Source organism: Magallana gigas, chromosome 5, assembly GCF_963853765.1.
Source record: "Magallana gigas chromosome 5, xbMagGiga1.1, whole genome shotgun sequence".
Lineage (NCBI taxonomy): Eukaryota > Metazoa > Mollusca > Bivalvia > Ostreida > Ostreidae > Magallana > Magallana gigas.
In genome coordinates, this window is record NC_088857.1 from 26,462,365 (window position 1) to 26,482,561 (window position 20,197).

General features: G+C 34.6%; 1 protein-coding gene across 1 annotated transcript; it reads right to left on the minus strand.

The window, feature by feature from the left end:
• Positions 1 to 3,984: 3,984 nt before the first annotated feature.
• On the minus strand, positions 3,985 to 19,102 carry LOC105341575 (protocadherin-9). The gene is made up of 17 exons (XM_011448156.4): positions 18,951 to 19,102; positions 16,774 to 16,839; positions 16,472 to 16,636; positions 16,056 to 16,137; positions 15,518 to 15,678; positions 15,180 to 15,344; positions 14,324 to 14,448; positions 7,869 to 8,043; positions 7,114 to 7,272; positions 6,866 to 6,997; positions 6,649 to 6,771; positions 6,211 to 6,402; positions 5,753 to 5,940; positions 5,183 to 5,600; positions 4,929 to 5,086; positions 4,627 to 4,796; positions 3,985 to 4,412 (listed from the first exon to the last, which is right to left on the minus strand). The coding sequence occupies exons 1-17, from the start codon at positions 19,024 to 19,026 to the stop codon at positions 4,232 to 4,234; spliced, it is 2,736 nt and encodes a 911-aa protein (XP_011446458.4). The 5' UTR covers positions 19,027 to 19,102; the 3' UTR covers positions 3,985 to 4,231.
• Positions 19,103 to 20,197: the final 1,095 nt, after the last annotated feature.

Here is a 20,197-nt window from a genome sequence, read left to right on the forward strand (position 1 = left end):
ATGTAGAAAAAGAAGTAATACAGAGTACTGTAAAATGTGTTATAGTAATAATTTTTTTTGAACATTTCAGATGTTATAGCAGAGTTTAAATTGTTTGAAATTTATAGATATAGAACATCACATGTTCTAAATACTAAATATAATGCATTGTCAGAATCCATTGGATTTTTATCCATTACAGTGCTTTTTTGTTGAAAGCAGTGTAATGTACAGAAATCCCCTAGATTCCAATTACATGTATGAGTAAAATTATGAAAATACACAACAACTCATCAGTAAGCACCCAGTTAATTTTTGGAGCATTTTGGACACACAAAGCTTGCTTTCACGTCAACGTCATAAGATAAGCACTCTGTGTGCACCCAGTTGTCACAGGAATCGCATTGAACCCAAAGTCTCTCCAACCCCAACTCCTCATCCTCTTGCTCTGTTCCCTGACATGCTTGGCAATGTGGTTTTGTGTCATCCTGTTCTAGGGCTAGAGCTTCATCACTGTCACATGTTATTTTTCTCAAAGTCTTTGACTTAATTTTGTGACATACTTTACTCTTTCTTTTCTTTTGTACAGTTTTCTTCTCTTTTTTTGCTGATTTTTTCATGTACCGAAGTTTAGCTTTTCTTTCTTTTTCAGCAAAAGACTTGACTGTCTCTAATTGCTTTAAGGAGAACTCTCTGATACTTTCTGGGGAGGTCAGGTGATCAGGGCATGCATCTAAAATAGACTGTCGTGCTCTTGTTAAACTGTTAGTTGCCTTAGGGTAGACCAAACTTTCTTTCAACACAGGAGACATCAGCACATCACCAGTATCTGAATGTTCTCTGATTCGTCTGTTACTGTCTTCATGATCATGAGGAGTAGACTGTTCACGCTGTTGGGTGTCTAACTGTAACAGAGCTGCATCAGCAAGCAAGTCAAGTCCTGATGTGCTAGCGCTACTTGTATGTTTGCTCCTTCTTTTCAAACCTCTGTCAGGTGGATATGCTTTGTCATGCAACTTTTTATATACATTAAAACAAGGAGACTGTCCTTCAAGATCAAGACCTTCCTCTAATTGATTGGCATAGCGCTGCCGGACAGGTGTGGAAAGAGTGCTCTGAAAAACCTCAAGTGCACCTTTGGCTTTCTTTTGTTCCTCGGATTCTTCTTGACTACTAGTACTTGTCTCATTCTCAACCTCTGCACATTCATTTGCTGCTTTATCTGTATAAGTCAGTGAGGGTTTCAGCATTTCATGAGTGATGACTGTACTGTCAACAGGATATATCCCTGCTGATTTAAAAGCATTGATTACAGTCAATGGTTTGTAAAAATGTAAGAAGGTCTCTGACAATTTTACTGCAAAATTCTCTTTCCCAATCGCTTTACCTGGATTTTCTCTGGTGTACTTTCTTGATGTAAGGTGCCACTTAGACTTAAGTGGTCCAAAAACACCTTTATCCAGAGGTTGCATCAAGTGAGTGGCATTAGGAAGAATTCGGTATAATTCAATTCCTTTTGATTTGGCTTTCATGAATACATCATGATCAACATGGCTACTTACACTGTCAAAAAGAAGCAAAACTGGACGTTCTACCCCAGCATATCGATCAAAATGGTCTATGAACTTGGAAAACGTTGCTCTGTCCATCCACCCTTTCTTTGTATATGCAAGATCTGTTCCATCTATAGACCCATTGAGAGGGTTATAACCCCTTGGTTTTGGTTCTGGGTAAACAAGAAATGGAGGCATCATTTGCCCAGAGGCACTGCCACAAAACATCACAGTGAGACGCTGTTTCCCAAAGGAAATGTGAGGCACACCTAGGTCTCGTCTAATTGGCCCTATGACTTTGCTTTTGTTGCTGCCCATATTGAAACCTGTTTCATCAGCATTCCATATTTTGCTTGGTTTGTCAATCAGACCAATGCTTAGCAAAAAATCTCTAAATCTGTCATACCATGCATTCATTTTTTCTTTTGTGACCTGAGATCTCTTTAGCTCTAGCGCTGTCTCTACTCTTTGGTTGATAATGTGGGAATTTCTATTCATAAATGCATAAAACCATTTTTTACCTGGTCTTCCATTTTTAAACGGCACCTGGCGCTTTTCTTTGTTAACAATTGACTGTACAAAGTCTAAAAACTCACACATCCTCAAACCCATACCCCTTTGTAACATTTCACAAAGCCACTTTGCCATGGCTGTTTCTTCTGATTCAGTGAATACGGGAGGTTGTCCTTTTACTTTATATGGGTCTACTTCACCTTTCCACCGTCGATATAGAAATGAATAAGAGAGCTCATTCTCCTCTGCTGCTTTCCTAATTGACTGATTGTTTTTACTTACATCGTATAATGCTCTTCTGACTTTTTGCCTTTTGTGTGGAGACATTCTCTTTCCGCATCCTCTGTATTTCTTTGTTATTTTGGCTGCAGATTTCTGGGTAGGTGTGTTTCCACCACCTTTATTTTTCACTTTTTTGGGAGACATATCTGAAAGTCCATATAATTATATATTGTCAGTAAAAATAAGAAAAAAAATTATTTTAGGCTAGTAACATTGCTTGTATTTTAATGAATTTATTATTGCAGGAATACCAAAGTATAGTTTAAATTATTATCGGATAGAGAAATTTTCTACAAAAGGGGATGAAGTGCATTTAAATATTTGTTAAATCCTATTGTAACAGATGTGCAAATATAACCGCACGCGAAAAAATAAAGTTTGACGGGGTCCCTGCATCTAGCGATTCTTCTTGTATCAGTGATCCGTTACTGGAAACCTAACTACATACACCTCTTTAGCTAATAGAATTATTCTCTGATTAAGAAATTGTATGCCACTGTCAGTGTTCTTAGACAGATAATTTTATCAAACATCTGTACTAAATTCACTTACCTACAACGTACCGTTCAGATTAGAACTCAACCGTAAAGTGAAAGTAGTCTGCTGCACGCACGCTTCTAGTCTGCGTCATGAAAAAGCTTGTTGGTTTTTGTTTAAAAATTACGACATTGAAGAAGATGATTTTTAATAATTTCATGTTAAATGACAAAAGCGTGAATAACTCAGCATGACAGGATAGGTTAAGCAAAGTATTGGTCCCTGGTAAGAAAATTACAGAATTGTTTATATGAAAGTGATTCGTTAATGGGAACGATTCGTTAACGGCAACCTCACTGTACGATTAGAAATATTGATAATTATTTATTGCGTGCTCACTGTTTTCTTTAATATATATCCTTCAGAAAACCTAAAGATTTTATTGATGTCGTGTAAGATAATCAAGACTATTTAACCAAGTAATTATGTACTAGTTTGCCTTTCTTTGAATATATTATTTAGAAAATAAGAAAGCGCTCTTTGGGTATGAAGAGGTGATCAAATATGGTCGGGCATAATCAAATTTATCATAAAGCCCTACGAGCTTTATTGGATTTGATCACTCCCGTCGGTATTTGATAACCTCATTATATACAAAGAATGATTTCTTATTACTTATACGTATGTAATTTTCAGCTATTGTAGATATTTTAAAATAGTCATTGGTTAGATGTATTGGACGATACATTACAAAACTTGTTCGTATTGTTATCACAGACAAAGACACTGGAAAATGTAAATATAACTAAATATTGTATAATACTGAAAATGTGTTGTTTTTAAAAGCGCTATATATACCACGAAATCGTTTACTAAGTTCGCTATACAATTTTTTGAACATCATAACAAAAATTTGTCAGACATAATCTGTAATGTAAAATAATGCTAGAATTAAATTGTGTGCGATAGTGAAATATTACCACGGGGCCAAGATGCGTGGTCTTGAACTAGCTATCGGCAAAGCCTGGCTCTAAACCGCGTCTTTTGTCCCCTCGTAATGTGTTTGTTCTGTGGAATATTAATACAATTCTAAGATTCTAAACTTTAAAGAAAATATGACGTGTTGTAAAAGCAGTGTGCTCTAAAATACTTAAGTATGAACAGCACGTAAATAATAGCATTTGTTTGACTAAATAGTTTATTTTCAATTTATGACGAGGTGTAATAAAGCTTAAAAAAGCGAGCAGTGCACGATGGAAATTAAACATACAAATTATAGATGGACACAAATGCACATTTCTTATAATTCCTGTGTATTTATGATATTGAGCATGTCCATTGGTAATTTTTTGGCTTTGTCAAGCCATACTGCAGCAGATTGTTATGATCATGTATTTCTCTCATCGTTGAATGTGACCATCCTATTTTCATCGTTTACTAGATTTTTCCATTTTCTGTGTGTCCTTAGATTCATTTTTATTCTCTGTAGACTTGTTTCCCGAGGAAAAGGCACCGAGAAGATGGTTGATAGAACGTAGTTTTGACTTTGGTTGTTTCTTCATCAATCTGTCTTTGTCTTTGGTGTCGTTGAGTGATGCATTATTTCCCCTTGAACGAATGAAATAGAAAAGTATATCATAACCCAATCGTAATAACTAGTACTCGGCCATTTCCGCTCGCGAACCCCCCCCCCCAGCGGAAATAGCCGAGTAGTTACGGTTGTATCACCAAATTACAAAACCTTCTACTCTTCCCCGACTTGTGATCTTGGGTATATACAGTTCATAAACTTATCGATAATTTTAAACCACATTGTACTTACTTGGACTGACCAGCTTTTGAACCCCTTGGACAGTGGCGGATAGACACGATGACAATAAAAACAATCAAAGCTGCGAACAACGCAAACGCAAACTCCAGCCAGACGACCGTCAGCGGGTCTTCCCAGAATTCCTTTGGCCGCTCTGTAGTTGTTGTAGTAGTCGTTGTCGTCTGTTACAGCGCCAATGTTGGGAAATAAAGAATTTAGTACAAAATGTTAAATGCAGAAAGGTTTGTTCATGACATTTCGTATTATTTCTATATTCTTTGTTATAATTGATAAAAATATAAATATAAGCTTACTCCTGGGAATATTATAGACACGGTGGATGTAGCAGACAGGCCTCCGGAATCTCTGGCAATGAGTTTGAAGTCTATGATCTCCAATCGTGAAAATTTTGAGGATAGATCGTTGTTAACAGTTATATTTCCCTCCCCGTCTACGGCAAAATAAGCATTACCTGACCAAAAAAATAAAAAGTGGGATATTTGTAAACTAGTGCCAGATGAGTAGGAAACGGTAAAAATGTAATTCCAATTAACTATACTTCACTTACCAAAAGCTGACATATCAACATCGTATGTCACATCGCTGAAAGAAGCCGAGACGTCATTGTCTGTGGCTGACAGGGTGACGTCACCTACACGAGTTCCTATTGGGTCCAAAGGATCGAGATAAAAGGTGAAAACTGGGGATTCAAATGTCGGGGTGTTGTCGTTGACGTCATCAATGGTAATGGTCAGACTACTGACGTCAGTTAGTCCACCCTTGTCTCGGACCGTCACGTTACACGAGGTGGTTTCTGGATGCCCTGCATCGCGGTCAAAATCCCGACCCAGATACACATCACCGTTCGATGAATCCATTTCAAAGAAACCGGTGTTGTAACCATTGCAGTCCAGAGTATAAAACTTAGTGTCTCCAGCGTCAGGATCAGCTACTGACAAACCAGGAGCGGATAATTTGGTTCCAGCCTTTTTTTAAAAATCCAACGAGATATTATAAAATTAATGTTGAAGCTGGCCCATTTTGGTTCTTATTCGTTCAAAACAATTGTTGATGTATTAATATTTTTTCTCATATATAGAGTTTCAAAAAGCCAAGCAAACAAAAAATATAACCCTACCCCGTCCTCATCACCGGTGACACTGTATGACGTCTGATGGAAACTAGGCGCCTCGTTCACGTCAATGACGTTGATCGTGACGGTGGCGGTGGCGGTATCTTTGCTATCGGTGACAGAAATAGTGAAGCTAAAGCTCTTGGAAGCCATGGTTTCGTAATTTATGCTAGCCTTGGTCTTGATTACTCCAGCTGTAAATTGTATTAACTTTGAAAATTGATTCATATAATCTCTCTCTCTCTCTCTCTCTCTCTCTCTCTCTCTCTCTCTCTCTCTCTCTCTCTCTCTCTCTCTCTAACAAAAAGATGAATATCTGAAATATTTAAATACAAGTACTAGTATTTTAATATGGAAGGAAATGTTGGTGTTGGTGAAACATTATACCGGTCGGTCAGAGGTTCCGTGAACATCTAATACAATCTAATGATGTATACAGGGGTTTGTTCCTATATCTCACTTACTACTGGATTCCAAATCGAAAAACGAAAGCCCAAGTGTGGGAGAACTGGTCCAGGAGAAGGAGAGCGTGTCGCCGGCGTCTATGTCTGTGGCACTGACCACATACAAGGTGGTGCCCACCGGGCTATTCTCCACCACACCAAATACACCCAAACTACCATGCACATTGCTGAATTGTGGTCTGTCATTAATATCTACGAATCGAAGAAGGAAGCCCAATAATTGCATTCATTTTGGTCCTGTAAACCTTGCAAATCAAGTATCAATTCAGTAAGGTTTAAGAAGGCAAAGAGTAGTAAAATTGACTGAGGTGGTCGCAACTGAATTTCAAAACAAAACAACATGAAGTCGGTTCAACTTAAATTACTACGCTAAAAACATTGTAATTTAGCATAGAAGGCTTCGGTATATATTGGTGATAAATAAATGTTGGGATATACCTTTGACATGTACACTCCACAATTTCCCGCCAACAGTTGTGTGCCCATCATTGGCTGCAATTATGACGTCATACCCAGGGGTAAAAACCGTGGAAAATGCAGAGGTGGACGTTATTTTCCCGTCTTTAATCAAAATACAACAAAATATTGAATCAATTAAGTAAATGACAAAATGTCGACTAGTGAAATGTTTTCGACAATATTTTTAAGTAATTACTGCTTGCAATGCTGATTGGACAAGAGGCGGGGTCACAGGTGTAAGTAAAGGTCAGTCCATCCGTGTCGGTCACAGACACTGTGTCCAGAACGACGTTATTCGATGTCGTCTGCTGGTCCTTTTCAATATGCTCTACAACAAATATTCTTCATTCTTATTAATTTATCAAATGAGTGTAATTTTTTTATATTAGAAAAAGAAAACAATGAAGAATCAATTCTTTCTCCTGCTTCACTAAGGAGTCTTACTTGGCAGGTTGGTGAAGTCTGGCACGGCGTTCTTTTTGACAATGACCACTAGCTGTTCCACGTCGTGATCCTTGCCATCACTACACCGAACCAGCACGTCAAATCGTTTGGTCGTGTCGTAATCAAACATCGGGTTAGCATTGGTATATATTCCATAATCTGTCGATTAGTCAGTAGAAAAATAAGCATTGTTTGTAATAAAATTGTTTTATAATGTATTGTCGTTTCTTGGTATTTGTTATTCAAACAACAAGTGAAGAGCATATTAGATGCCGTTTTTGCAGATTTCGAAGATATTAATTTTGTGGTTTAATTCATTTTTCAGATATGAAAAAAATCTTAATTCTCTTCAGATTGTCATTAGAACTGATTAACATCGTGTTTTAACTAATTATGCCCAACTACAATTTATTTAACCAAGGTTAGATATCAATATTAAGCCAAAAGCTCAAAAGGATTCAAATCTCATAAACCTGTAGGCTAGTCTCATTCACCAGATCTTAATTGAATTTAACAATGTGCAGATCTAGAGAGAGGGTTGGGGTCCAAGAAAATTCGAATTTTGGTAAAATTACCAAAACTATGCATCGAATACCCCCCCCCCCGCAAACTTATAAATATCCCTCGAACCCCCTCGACCCCCCTTTGGAAAATTTTCTGGAACCGCACATGTTTGATATTTCAGTCTGTCTGAAGTTTGAAAACGGGAAATATAAACATCAACAAATGTAAATAAAATCTCGTTAAATACTTACTCCCTGAACCTGTCGTTATCTCTTTGGCGGTAAAGGGGCCTCCAGCGGGTGAAGTGTTCGTGACTGTACAAGTAACAGCTTCCCCGTCTGTTACCCCCAGGGTATGGATGAGAGAGGAGGATGTATGCGTTTCTTGTATTTCATAGGTTGTGGGAAGAGAGGTAATTACCGGAATCTAAACATAGGTAATCACAGATTACAAAGCTCACCGAGACGAGACATCACCCTTATGAGACTTCACCTTTATGAGACCACCTTTATCATATCAAATGAAAATCATACTTTATGATCTTGGATATTCATGGATTCTGTTTTGACACAATATCGTATATCATCTGTTAAAAAATTGTATGATAATCATATGTTCTTATGCTAATCAATACAATAATATAAATATTGCTGCCTATCATATTTACAACATGTATCATATAATACAATAAAATACCATAATAAACAAGGATGAGATATGATATTGTAAAGTATGGTATGACATTGTATTGTGTTATACGTTATTGTATTTGATCACATAATACAATATCATAATATATGAAACAACATAGTATTATATTACAATATCATATAACATAATACATCATAACATTGAAACATATGATATTATATTGTATATAAATATAGTTTGATATTGTATGATACTGTATCATTTTTGAAACATAATATGATATTGTATCATATGATACAATATAATTTGATACAATATTATGTGATAAAGTAAAATATATAATACAACATTATATTATACATATTGTATCATATGATACAATAATAAATTTTACAATATCATACAATACAATTTCATGTGATGTGATAATATATCATATTATAAACCAATATCATATTATATAAATAGTGCCTGTTTGGGAGGGTAACAGTTGAAATTGACACCCCGAGAAAACCATTGTCAACCGACGCGAAGCGGAGGTTGACAATGGTTTTCGAGGGGTGTCAATTTCAACTGTTATCCTCCCAAACAGGCACTATTTATTTTGTTATACTGAATGTCTTTTTTAAAATTTTTAAGAAAATTTTACTGCTTTTATATAGGAATAACGTGAATTCTTCAGCGAACCGTACGCGCATAATTTTCGCGCATGTAACATTTTTTAATGTTACCCGTTGCCAAGTGCGTTGCTAACGCTGAGGGTAATAGTAAATATTATTAACTGCGTCTTAACCAATCAGATTTCAGTATTTAACATGAAAGTATAACAATATACAATATCGTATGATACGATATTATATAATATTACAGTATCATATTATACAATTTCATGTGATATAATTCTATATTACAGAAACTAATATCATATTATACAATATCAACCTCAAAACCAGACTAAGTTGCGTTTCACAAAAAGGCGGAAACTTAGTCGGGACTAAATTCGGGTTTAAATCTACGCCTGCTAATGGGTAGGCGTAAGTCCTTAGTCTGTGCACAAAAATGGCGAGTGTTTTGTTTCTAAGGCAAAATGTACGGAGAATTTTATTTTTTGGTTTGTTTTATGTGTTATTAAAGAAAACATTCACATTTATTTAAATATTTGTACATGTACATATAACTTTAGAAAATACCTTTTGTTTCTATTTCTAAATAAATTAAGATTAAATCAATTTGATAAATAATGGGCTCACCTCACTAAACGTATGTAATATACATTACTACTCGTAATGAAATTTACCTAAAGTGTGAAGAATGGGTATGCCCCGATAAATGATATAAACACAATAATTAAAAAGATGCTTTATTTCTAAATTAAACATGTATTCCCCAACAAGATAGATGTATATAAGTACGAATATATTATTGATGTTTTTAATCAATACTCAGTAAGCATGTACTAGAATTTAATGTTTCTAATCAAATTTGAACCAGTGAAACGAAACTGATTTCAAAATTATGAATAGGAGCAACTCAAAACGTTTACATTTGTAATTTGTCCTTGTGTGTGGTTGTTTGTTCTTTACCTATACATGTATTACTGAAAACTTTACAACACGTATGCATTTTCATTTTCATTTTTTTACTCCTAGTATCTTTACAAAACCGTATGAAAGCTACATGTATTTTGGAATGTTTATGAACTCGCATATATTTAGATACAATCAATTTTTGTTTGTTAAAATATTACTTATAAATATGTTTTAGAAGCGTGCAGAGTGTGCATCAATTTTAGATCTGTTGACAAGCGTTTGTCAAGGTTATCGAATATTATAAAATTTTACATGCACACCTTGAATTTTTGGAAATCAAATTCATTTATCTTATTAATTCTAGGATGAAATGGTCAATTGCGTTCATATTTAACATCGATCGTAATTCTATTAAAATAGGTATGGGGCACATGTACTATCAATGATCTTCGTGCATATTCATATGCATTGTTTATTTGTACTCATATAATTGAATGGATCTTTAATTACATGAATTCATGATAGTTTTGTTTCATCATATTTAAAATGTACGTATATCAAGGGATTTTTTTTTAATTTCGAAGTTGTCGACTTGCAATACAAAAGCGTTGTTATAGCAGTTTTACAACAGTGTGCATTATTTACAAATTTAACTAGCTTGCATTTGTCATACTTATTATATAACCAATTGTATACACCCCCACCCCAATAACCCAAAGCAAATAGGGAAAAAAGTAAAACTCACATGCACTTGTTAAAACCGCAAAGATGCAAAATGTCTTATCCGGAAGGGGGTAGGGGATTTTTCGATGCCTTTTCCATTAAACTTGTAAAAACCTTTTATTTATAAAACTTTCCTTAAATAGGAAGGGTGTTCTTAGATAACTGATTTTATATCTTTATTTTAATCAAGATACTGTATACAGGGTTATTTTGGTCCCGTGTAATATCCGTCCTTCTACACTTGCAAACAGTTTCACTCTGTCGTGACTTCGCCCAGTCACAGCTGTTACTTAAGTTACTTAATATTAGATATTGAAAATCAACATAAATTCGCCCGCTGACAACGAGGGTGTAATGATTGTAAATTAAACAGGGCGAATTATTCCCTGTTTATGTATGGTGTATATTACTTTCAATCCCCCCCCCCCCCCGAAAAAAACCAAAACAAAACAATCGATCGATTAAACCAAAATACAGGAAAGGGAGATGGTGAGACCTCGGCCTCAAATGTTGATAATTCCTGTCTTGTTAATTGTTGACTATTAATATCTTTCGAAACTATTATCATTTGAATCGCAGAAAATCAAGAATCGTTTCCATGTCATTGACTACATTCTTTCAATATTGGAACAGAGGATGGACAAGGTTCATGTAATATTATTTATACAAAAGATATTTTCGATTTCAGTTGGTTGCTGTTGGTTACTCATTGTCATATTATTTTCTATAAATAATATAGTGAATTTTTTTTTTTTTTTTTTTTTTTTTTTTTTTTTTTTTAAATCATTTTATTCAATTTCGTACATGTAGTTTATATATATATATATCTAAATCATACAAAATAAATTGAAAAAAAAAACACACAAAAAAACCATGTGTCTCACAATCTTATAACAATTGTGTTACATTTTCAATCACATCAATTCTTAAGTCACATTTACTAAATTTCAATACATTTATCCAAAAAATAGTACACTTTTTAACATGATTTCTTAAATTATATTCTGTTTCATCGAGACTTTCTAGTCTGCAAAACATCTTGTATTTGTAGATTTTTAAAGCAACAAAAGAAATGAGGTTATTTAATAAGCGTGTCTTTTTGTTACATTCAAAATAAAAGCCAAAAATAACATCTTTCCATTGAATTCTCACATTGATTACAAAAGATAATATGTTCCAAATGCTTCGTACATTCTCGCACGTGAATACAAGATGTTGAATATCTTCAATTTCAGAGCATAAAGTACATTTGTTACATGTGTCTTTTTTCCACTTAAACATGATTTTCTTACAGCACAACATGTTATGTAACAAATTATAATTGAATTCAGCAATATTTCTATCTAAAGCGAATTTGATTTTTTGAAGATATATAGATCTCCAATTTTCAGGGAGTATATTATACATTTCTTTGTAAATACGATTATACTTTGGAGGTTCAAATTTTCTTTATAATAATATATCATAGAAAAAATTACATTTCTTGTTTTCAATTGAACAATACTGTTTAAAAAACAAAAACGTTCTCTTGTTTTTTATATTAATAAATTTTGCTTGAACTCCGTCAATATTTCTAATATTCTTAAAGGCAGAACTTATTATCTTATATTCACAAAGTAGATTTGCTTTACTGCAAACTTCATCACCAATTTCATACAATGATTTAAACCCATTGTCAGTGAATAGGTCTTTAACATACAGAATGTTACTTTTAATCCAATTCTTAAAGAACATAGGTTTTCCATCAAATACAAAATGCCTATTATTCCATATAGGCTCTTGTAAAACATCGTTTATATTCATACTTGATATTTCTGTAATTTTTTTACATTGATTAAAATACATAAAAATTTCTTTATAAAACAAAGGTAGGTTTTTAAACATTTCAAAGTTAGCCAACTTAACACAGTTTAATTTCAACATATATTCAAAATCTATATTGTTACTTTTTAATAAATGATCCAGGTGTTCACCCAGAATACTTCTACCTTTATTTCTCAAAAATCTTGGAATCCAAGCTGCTTTTAATGCTTGGAATTTTAAAAGTACATCAACAATACCTGTCCCTCCTTCTTCTATTTTTCCAATTATTGTTTTTCGTTTAATTCTATCTTTATTATTCCATATGAAGTTAAAAATATGGCTATACAATTTTTTTAATTACATCTTCATTTGGTAATGGTAAGATAATATAGTGAACTGATAAAAAAGAATCAAGCCTTATCCCAGCATCTGAAAATGTCTAAAGATCTATGTACACAGTGTCTATGAAGCATACTTCTTATTCTGCAGACGTATTGGGGCATATCCACTGTACCTTGTCCCTGTATTCTATAAATATTTGAAGTTTACACTAACATTGAAGTTAATTTCTATGTATTGTTTCGTTCAATTAATATGTAAGATTGTGCCTCAATATCATCTACAATGCATTTAATTGTCACATATTTGGTTTCTGAAACCTCTTATATATGACGCTTTCATATCAACTGTTTTTCTCTAACATTTCATTATGTTAAGAAGTGTATAGGCATTTGTTCTACTTTTACTAATATAAAATGTCATGAACAGCTTGAACTATGCACATTCAGTGGTATAACATGCGTACTTTCGGGTACTACATGTACTATGAATTGGAAAATTGATCCACCACATATAATCATAGCCTCAAAGCAAAACAAAATACGATATGCGCATGCTTAGTACTCAGCGGAGATGTCTAAGTTCTTAAACATTTAAACCCTAACTTACGCATCTTTCAGAAACGCAACTTAGACCCGACTAAATATTGGCGTAACTTTGTTAGTCGGACTAACTTAGGCCCAGATTTACGCCTTTTTGAGAAACGGGCCCCTGGTGTAGTTAGGACAAGTAATAACTAAGAAATGATCATCAGAGGGCACCTGTTTCAAAAACTTTAACCAGCTCTAAAAACCATAACCTCCCCCAGCATCCAAAACCTATGGCTCAGATTCAGCACCCAAGCCTGTCTGGTGCATCAGTATCATAATACGCACCATCCATGGAAGTCTAGTGAAGTTAGGACAAGTAGTAACAAAGATAAAATCATCAGAGGGCACCTGCAACAAAAACTTTAACCAGCTCTAAAAACCTTAATCTCCTTCAGCATCTGTAATTTAAAGCTCAGATTCAGCACTCAAGCCTGTCTGGTGCATCAGTATCATAAGACACACCATCAATGCAAGTTTGGTGAAGTACGGACCAGCAGTAACTTAGATATTGCTATCAAAGGGCACCTGCAACAAAAACTTTAACCTGCTCCAAAAACCTTAACCTCCTCCAGCATCCGAAACCTATAGCTCAGATTCAGCACTCAAGCCTGTCTGGTGCATCAGTATCATAAGACACACCATCCATGCAAGTTTGGTGAAGTACGGACCTGCAGTAACTTAGATATTGCTATCAAAGGGCACCTGCAACAAAAACTTTAACCTGGTCCAACAACCTTAACCTCCTCCAGCATCTGAAATTTAGGACTCAGATTCAGCATCCAAGTCTTTCAAGTCCATAAGTAGGTCCAGATGCATCATCCATGCAAGTTTGGTGAAGATAGGACAAGTAATAGCTTAGATACAGGACCTGCAACAAAAACTTTAACCAGGTCCGGACGCCGACGCCGACACCGACGCCGACGCCGAGGGTATAGCATAAGCTGCTCCCCCTGACTTCGTCTCGGTGAGCTAAAAAGGCGTCCAGGAATTATAAAAGCAATCTCTCTCTCTCTCTCTCTCTCTCTCTCTCTCTCTCTCTCTCTCTCTCTCTCTCTCTCTCTCTACACGTACCTGATTTCTAACAATGATAGTTAGCGTTGAGGTCGTTGATTTTCCGCACGAGTCCTCTACCTTGACAGACAGAGACTGTGTAGTGCCCGTCAGACTGCTGATCGAGGCAGACGTCTGCAGCTCAGCTAGAACCAGCCACACATAATTATTTTTTTTCTCATTTTTTTCTTTTTTGGCAAAAAATAAATCATGTTTATGCTTGTAAGATAGATTTGAAATAAATTTTGAAATGTAACATAACAGTTTTTTACATAGTTAAAAAAATTTAAAAAATTGAGTATTGAAAACAGATATGCATTTTCTCTCATGATGCGTGATTTGTGAACATGTAAATCATTTTTATTTTACGAATTATAAATGAGACTGGATGGTCAACAAATTATGAACATCAGACCTGCCTTGAACGTGTAGACATGATATTTTTGGCCGTAAACTATGATGTAATAAAGAAAATCGAAATATTTTAGCTTTAAAATATTAACATTTTTCTGTAGGTTTATATAAAGCTCTTCGTCTAAAGGAAGGTATATACTGTATAAAGGGTTATTTCCGCCCCGTGTTATTTTTACGCATCTTCATTTGCAAACGGTTTCACCCCGTCTTGAATATGCTCCAGACAAAGTTCTGTTTATAAGAGAAATAGTAAGATAAGATATTGTAATTCGCCCAGTCTTAAATTCGCCCGCTCAGAACGACGGCGAAATGGGCGAAAATGAAACAGGAGCGAATATTTCTCTGTATACTGTAAAGCCTAAACATGTCTACAACCATCCAAGTCTCTAAAGGTTTCTATATAATTAATTTACACCAAGTTTAAAGCAAGCAAGCAATTCAATGGTATTATCATTGTAGTAACCTGTGGAGAGTGTAAAATAAGAAGATGGCGTCGAGAGTGTTAAGGAAATCCCGTCATAGTCAGAGTCGTCGTCCTTGGCAGACACTGCAAAGACTGATGTCCCGATTGCAATGTGATCGTAAACATGTATTGTCTGCGGGAGATTGTAGAAATATGGACTGGCACCTACAGCGACAGAGATTTCAAATCAAACATATTGCATGCAGAATCTGGTTATATCAGTTGCAGATAATAGTTCAGTTAATGTGATGATGTATGATTTTTGAAGAATCAGTAGAATTCATTTTTGCGATCACATCAAATCTGATTTAGCAGGAATTGCTTTGGGCATAACTCACTGTTTGTGGTCGTAGCTGTGATCGCATAAGCCCTATTATTGATTTTGTTCCCAATTCCCTGAAAATTGAAGGTGTCCCCGACGTTGAATACTTGGTTCCGGATCCGGAATCCCTTTGGATAGTGTCCGGAACCGTCGCTATAGGCTATGTAATCCCCTTGCCTAAAAATAGAACAATTACTCATTTCAGAGGATTTACTTTATTTTGTTTTATCAAATACAATATGAGTACATAATTATATCTATTAATTAGGCGCCATGCTTATTTTAATAGCAATTATCAAATTAATTTTCATAAGCTACATGTAGTATTGTTTTTGTGATGACAAATTATCAAAAGTATTCCAAATTACAACGAAAGTCATAGTGAATAAAGCTTTTATCACTGCAAGTTTGAAAGAAATAGTCTAAATGTTATATATTTACTCCATGGAATTATCTATATCCTTTTTTAAGTTTTTAATCATATGTCCCATCATAAAATCTAAGAAATTAAGTAAAAAAAATATTTTAAAAAGTCTAATGAAGGCGAACCTTACCAACCAAAAACGTCATTTTGTTTCACTGTGATCCTCTCTGACTCCGGGACCTCAAATTCAATAATTTCATTTTCCGCTCCAGCTGAGGAAATATTTCATATCATATATACAGAACAAAAATTAAAGAATATTGAAACACGCATCTCTCTCTCTCTTCTCTCTCTCTCTCTCTCTCTCTCTCTCTCTCTCTCTCTCTCTCTCTCTCTCTCTCTCTCTCTCTCTCTCTCTCTCTAACACTCACAAACACATACACACACAAAGGTAAAACGATAAGCATGCATGCCGAGACGTTGACACCGTATACATTTTTTTTTCCTAAAACAAGAACAAAACTATGATAGACAAGTTGGGACAGAAAACCAGACTACTTTCATTCAGGTATACGATTCTATCAGTGTGGGGCGGGTAATACTTACATGGGACAGTGAATGTGTTTTCCCCCACCACTGTATAGGTGGTGCTGAATCGCCACACCTGGAATTTGACGGTGGCAGCGGTTTTCACCACAAAGGACCACTTTTTGATCACGCCACAACAGTCAAAGCTGTAGTAGCCGTCCTCGCTGGTTAAGATGGTCTTCACTGTAAATGTTTGTTTGCTGGTTGTCATTCAGTTGTCATGTTGTACATTTTGTATTTGACACCCACCCAGTAAATTCAAAAATTTATAAAACGATATTGGTGTTATAGTATGTAGACTCTAACTCTATACTACTGACCTGCTTCGTTGGACGGTGTTTCGGAAAAGGTGGAAGTTCCATATCCCTCGGTCTTCGTTCCGCAGTCTTCCAATGTAACGAAAATAAAGTGGTTGATTTCAAAGGATTAATACATGTATAATTAGGTGATAACCCGAGCAAGCACGGGAAATCACACTTAACACATTGATAGGCTTTGTATGTTTAACTTTTTAAAACATTTCTTTTATATTTTGTCTAAATTTTTTCTTGGAAAAAGTGGGAGCCCCCCCCCCGGTTAACGTCCTTTCCGATATATTTCATTTTATCAAATAAAATATAGTTGTCATGTACACATTTTGATTCTCAATAATCTAAATTATTGGAATGGACACTAATGCTACGTCCCGTTTTTGCGTACATAACATCATTTATTAAAAAATATTTCATATATCAAAGTACTGGTATGCTCGATTTTACAAATAAAGGAAAAATAGTATGCTATAGATAATTTTCCCTTTGAATTTGAATTCAATATTATTTCGTTGCAAGTATATATTTTGATGCTAACTCCCAATGACTTGGATCCGCCAAAGCGTGTCCACCATCTTATACTCTCATTGTTATGCTATTTCGGGCTTGTTTATCGAAAAAGAAAGTAGGTTTTTAATTAATTTTACAATAATTACGTATCAGGTAAAGTTCAACTATAGCTTACAGACATCACATAAAACGTATTAAAATAACAAAGGTGTAAGCAGATCTCTGGTGCTGGCATTTTTTAGTTCATTGGCAAAAAGTCTTAATTTATAAGTATAGATGTATATTTAAACAATAAAATGCTTTCTTTTGGTGATTCTTTCGGGATATGAAGGTAGCGACATTGCAGGAAAAATAAACCCGCGTTAGCGGGTATGTAAATTTTTCCTGCAATGATCGCTACCTTCATAACCCGCATGAATCATCAAAGAAAGCATTTTATTGTTTATATTAACATCTTTCTTTAACTAATTAATAAACTGATGATGAAAAGTTAGTAAAATTCACTAAATTACTGATAATGTACAAAAGTACGTTAGTTTAAAGAAACAGCCAAATCGTCTCCTGTGAGACTTTGAGTCTGTCTTCGTCATGATTATTTCGTGCAGTCCGGGATTTTATAAGGTTGCTGTAGGTTCAGACCAATCGATAAACAGGGCGTGTCAATTACAGTCCTGTCACTTTCAGCCGCTGTAGATTTCGACCAATCGATAAATAGGGCGTGTAGATTTCAGTCTGGCTGTTTCTATAGAGCTATGAATTAACTATAAGTTTCCGTAAGAAATAGAGGAAATTATGTTTGGTAGATGTAAATATATTTCTATATTGAACTTCGAACCCTTCCTGAGTCCACAGTATTGTTCCGGGGTCACGATTTTAACAATTTAAGATCGTCCCTATTTATAGAATCTTTGATGCAAATATTGGCATTTCTGGTTTAATGGTTCTTGAGAAGAAGAGTTTTGGAGACATAATTACGCCCTATTTTGACTGTTTCATCATTTTCTCATTCTTAAGATTGTGTCGTCCTTAAAATCCCCTCACCATATATAAGGATGCTTTGGTTTGGTTAAATTTGGTCCAGTGGTTCCAGAGAAGAAGTCGAAAATATGAAAAGTTTACAGACAGACGGACGGACGGACAGACGGACGGACAGATGACGGACAACCGGCGATCAGAAAATCTCACTTGAACCCTCGGTTCAGATGAGCTAAAAAACTATTCAGATAATGTGAAATCCGAAATAACTAAGATGCTCAACAAAGATATCAAAATAACATCTTTTTATCAAAACAGGTACACGGTGAAGAGGGTCTACCCAAAATTCTTATCTCGAAAAAAGTTAACGGAATAGACCTAGAGACTTTCAGGAGGCTGGGTGGTTCACCAATAGCCAATCAGATCTACCTTAAATTTCAAGATCTGATTTGTTTAGCTTTAAACTATTATTCCGTAAAGAAATTTTTTCTATATTTTAGCTTTCAAATTTGAGTATTTTCCTGTATCTTTTCACAAGCTCTTCCTTAAAAAGTTAATTAATACAGTCTAAAAATGGCCATGACTATTTAATTATAAAATCTTCAAATCTCAATAAATCATACTTTTTAAAACACAGATAGTATACATGTACGCACTAAACCCATTATGATGAAGAAGAAGGAGTCAAAACTGTAACATACCTGCAGATAACGTCTGTCCGATAAAAACAGAGGAAAACAAAACCGAAAATATTATGCACACAAGTGCCATCATCATGCTTTAGATCGAAATCTTCATATTTACTAGCCCTATGTCTCAGAAAATTGCAAGACAAAGAAAGTGGTTGGCTGGATGATTGACTTCGCTAAGTAGGTAAACAATACATGCACTTACAATGTAGTATCAAAATTAAATGTCTACAGAGTTTCAACTGTCTAAAAGAATTTTACCACAAAAAGACGCAGTCAAGCTTTAAATTTTCATTTTTTTGACTCTATTCAGCTATAGAGATGAACAAAGCAATGAAGAATAGCGCATGCTAGTGGTAGAATCCAGTCAACACATTTTACTGTGTAGGTTTCAGAATTTTCTATTCAATATTCATATTATGCATGACATAATTCATTTGATTAAATTGATTTGTAGTTTAAATCAATATTTGGGGGGGGGGGTCTGAAGAATTTTACAACAAAATTAGAACCCCAAAATCGGATTGTATTATCCCATTGGATATGGATAAACTATTTTAATAATTCAAATTGTATCACTGTTTAATTGAAATAAGATACATGTATTATTCAGTATTTTTCTCATCATTTTTTATTAATTTTTTTTAAAGTGAATTTTAAATTGGCAGATATTTGTACCATATTTTGGTCAATAAATACCACTTCCCTCCGTGAAATATATAAATTTTCCAAATACATGTAATAATTCTACTAAAACAGGGGGTGTATTTATATACCGGTATACATAATATTCCCTCATTATACTTTTCATGAATTGCACCTCAATACACTATCTCAATTCGTCATTTTAAATTTTAGTTAAGATGTTTGCACAATACAAGTTGTACAGTATTTAAAAAATACTACAATATAATTGTGAACTTTCAGATTTCTTCATAAAAACACTGTAGTCTGGCTTTCATCCTTTGTGGCCACTGCCTTAGATTATGTAATACGTACATCTTAATGTCGTGGTGTGTATTTACCAGCAAAAATCCTGGCTTCATGAACAGCATTCACCAACAGTTGTAAGATGTTACCAGATCTATCAATAAACTTCTCTCTCTCTCTCTCTCTCTCTCTCTCTCTCTCTCTCTGTGGTCTTTTCTTTATAGCCATAATCAATCTGATAAGATGGTGGTCATAAAAATACAAAGCTTTTTGAAGGTACATTCAAAATTAAAATATCCTGTCAGAGGTAAATGATTGAACACACATGA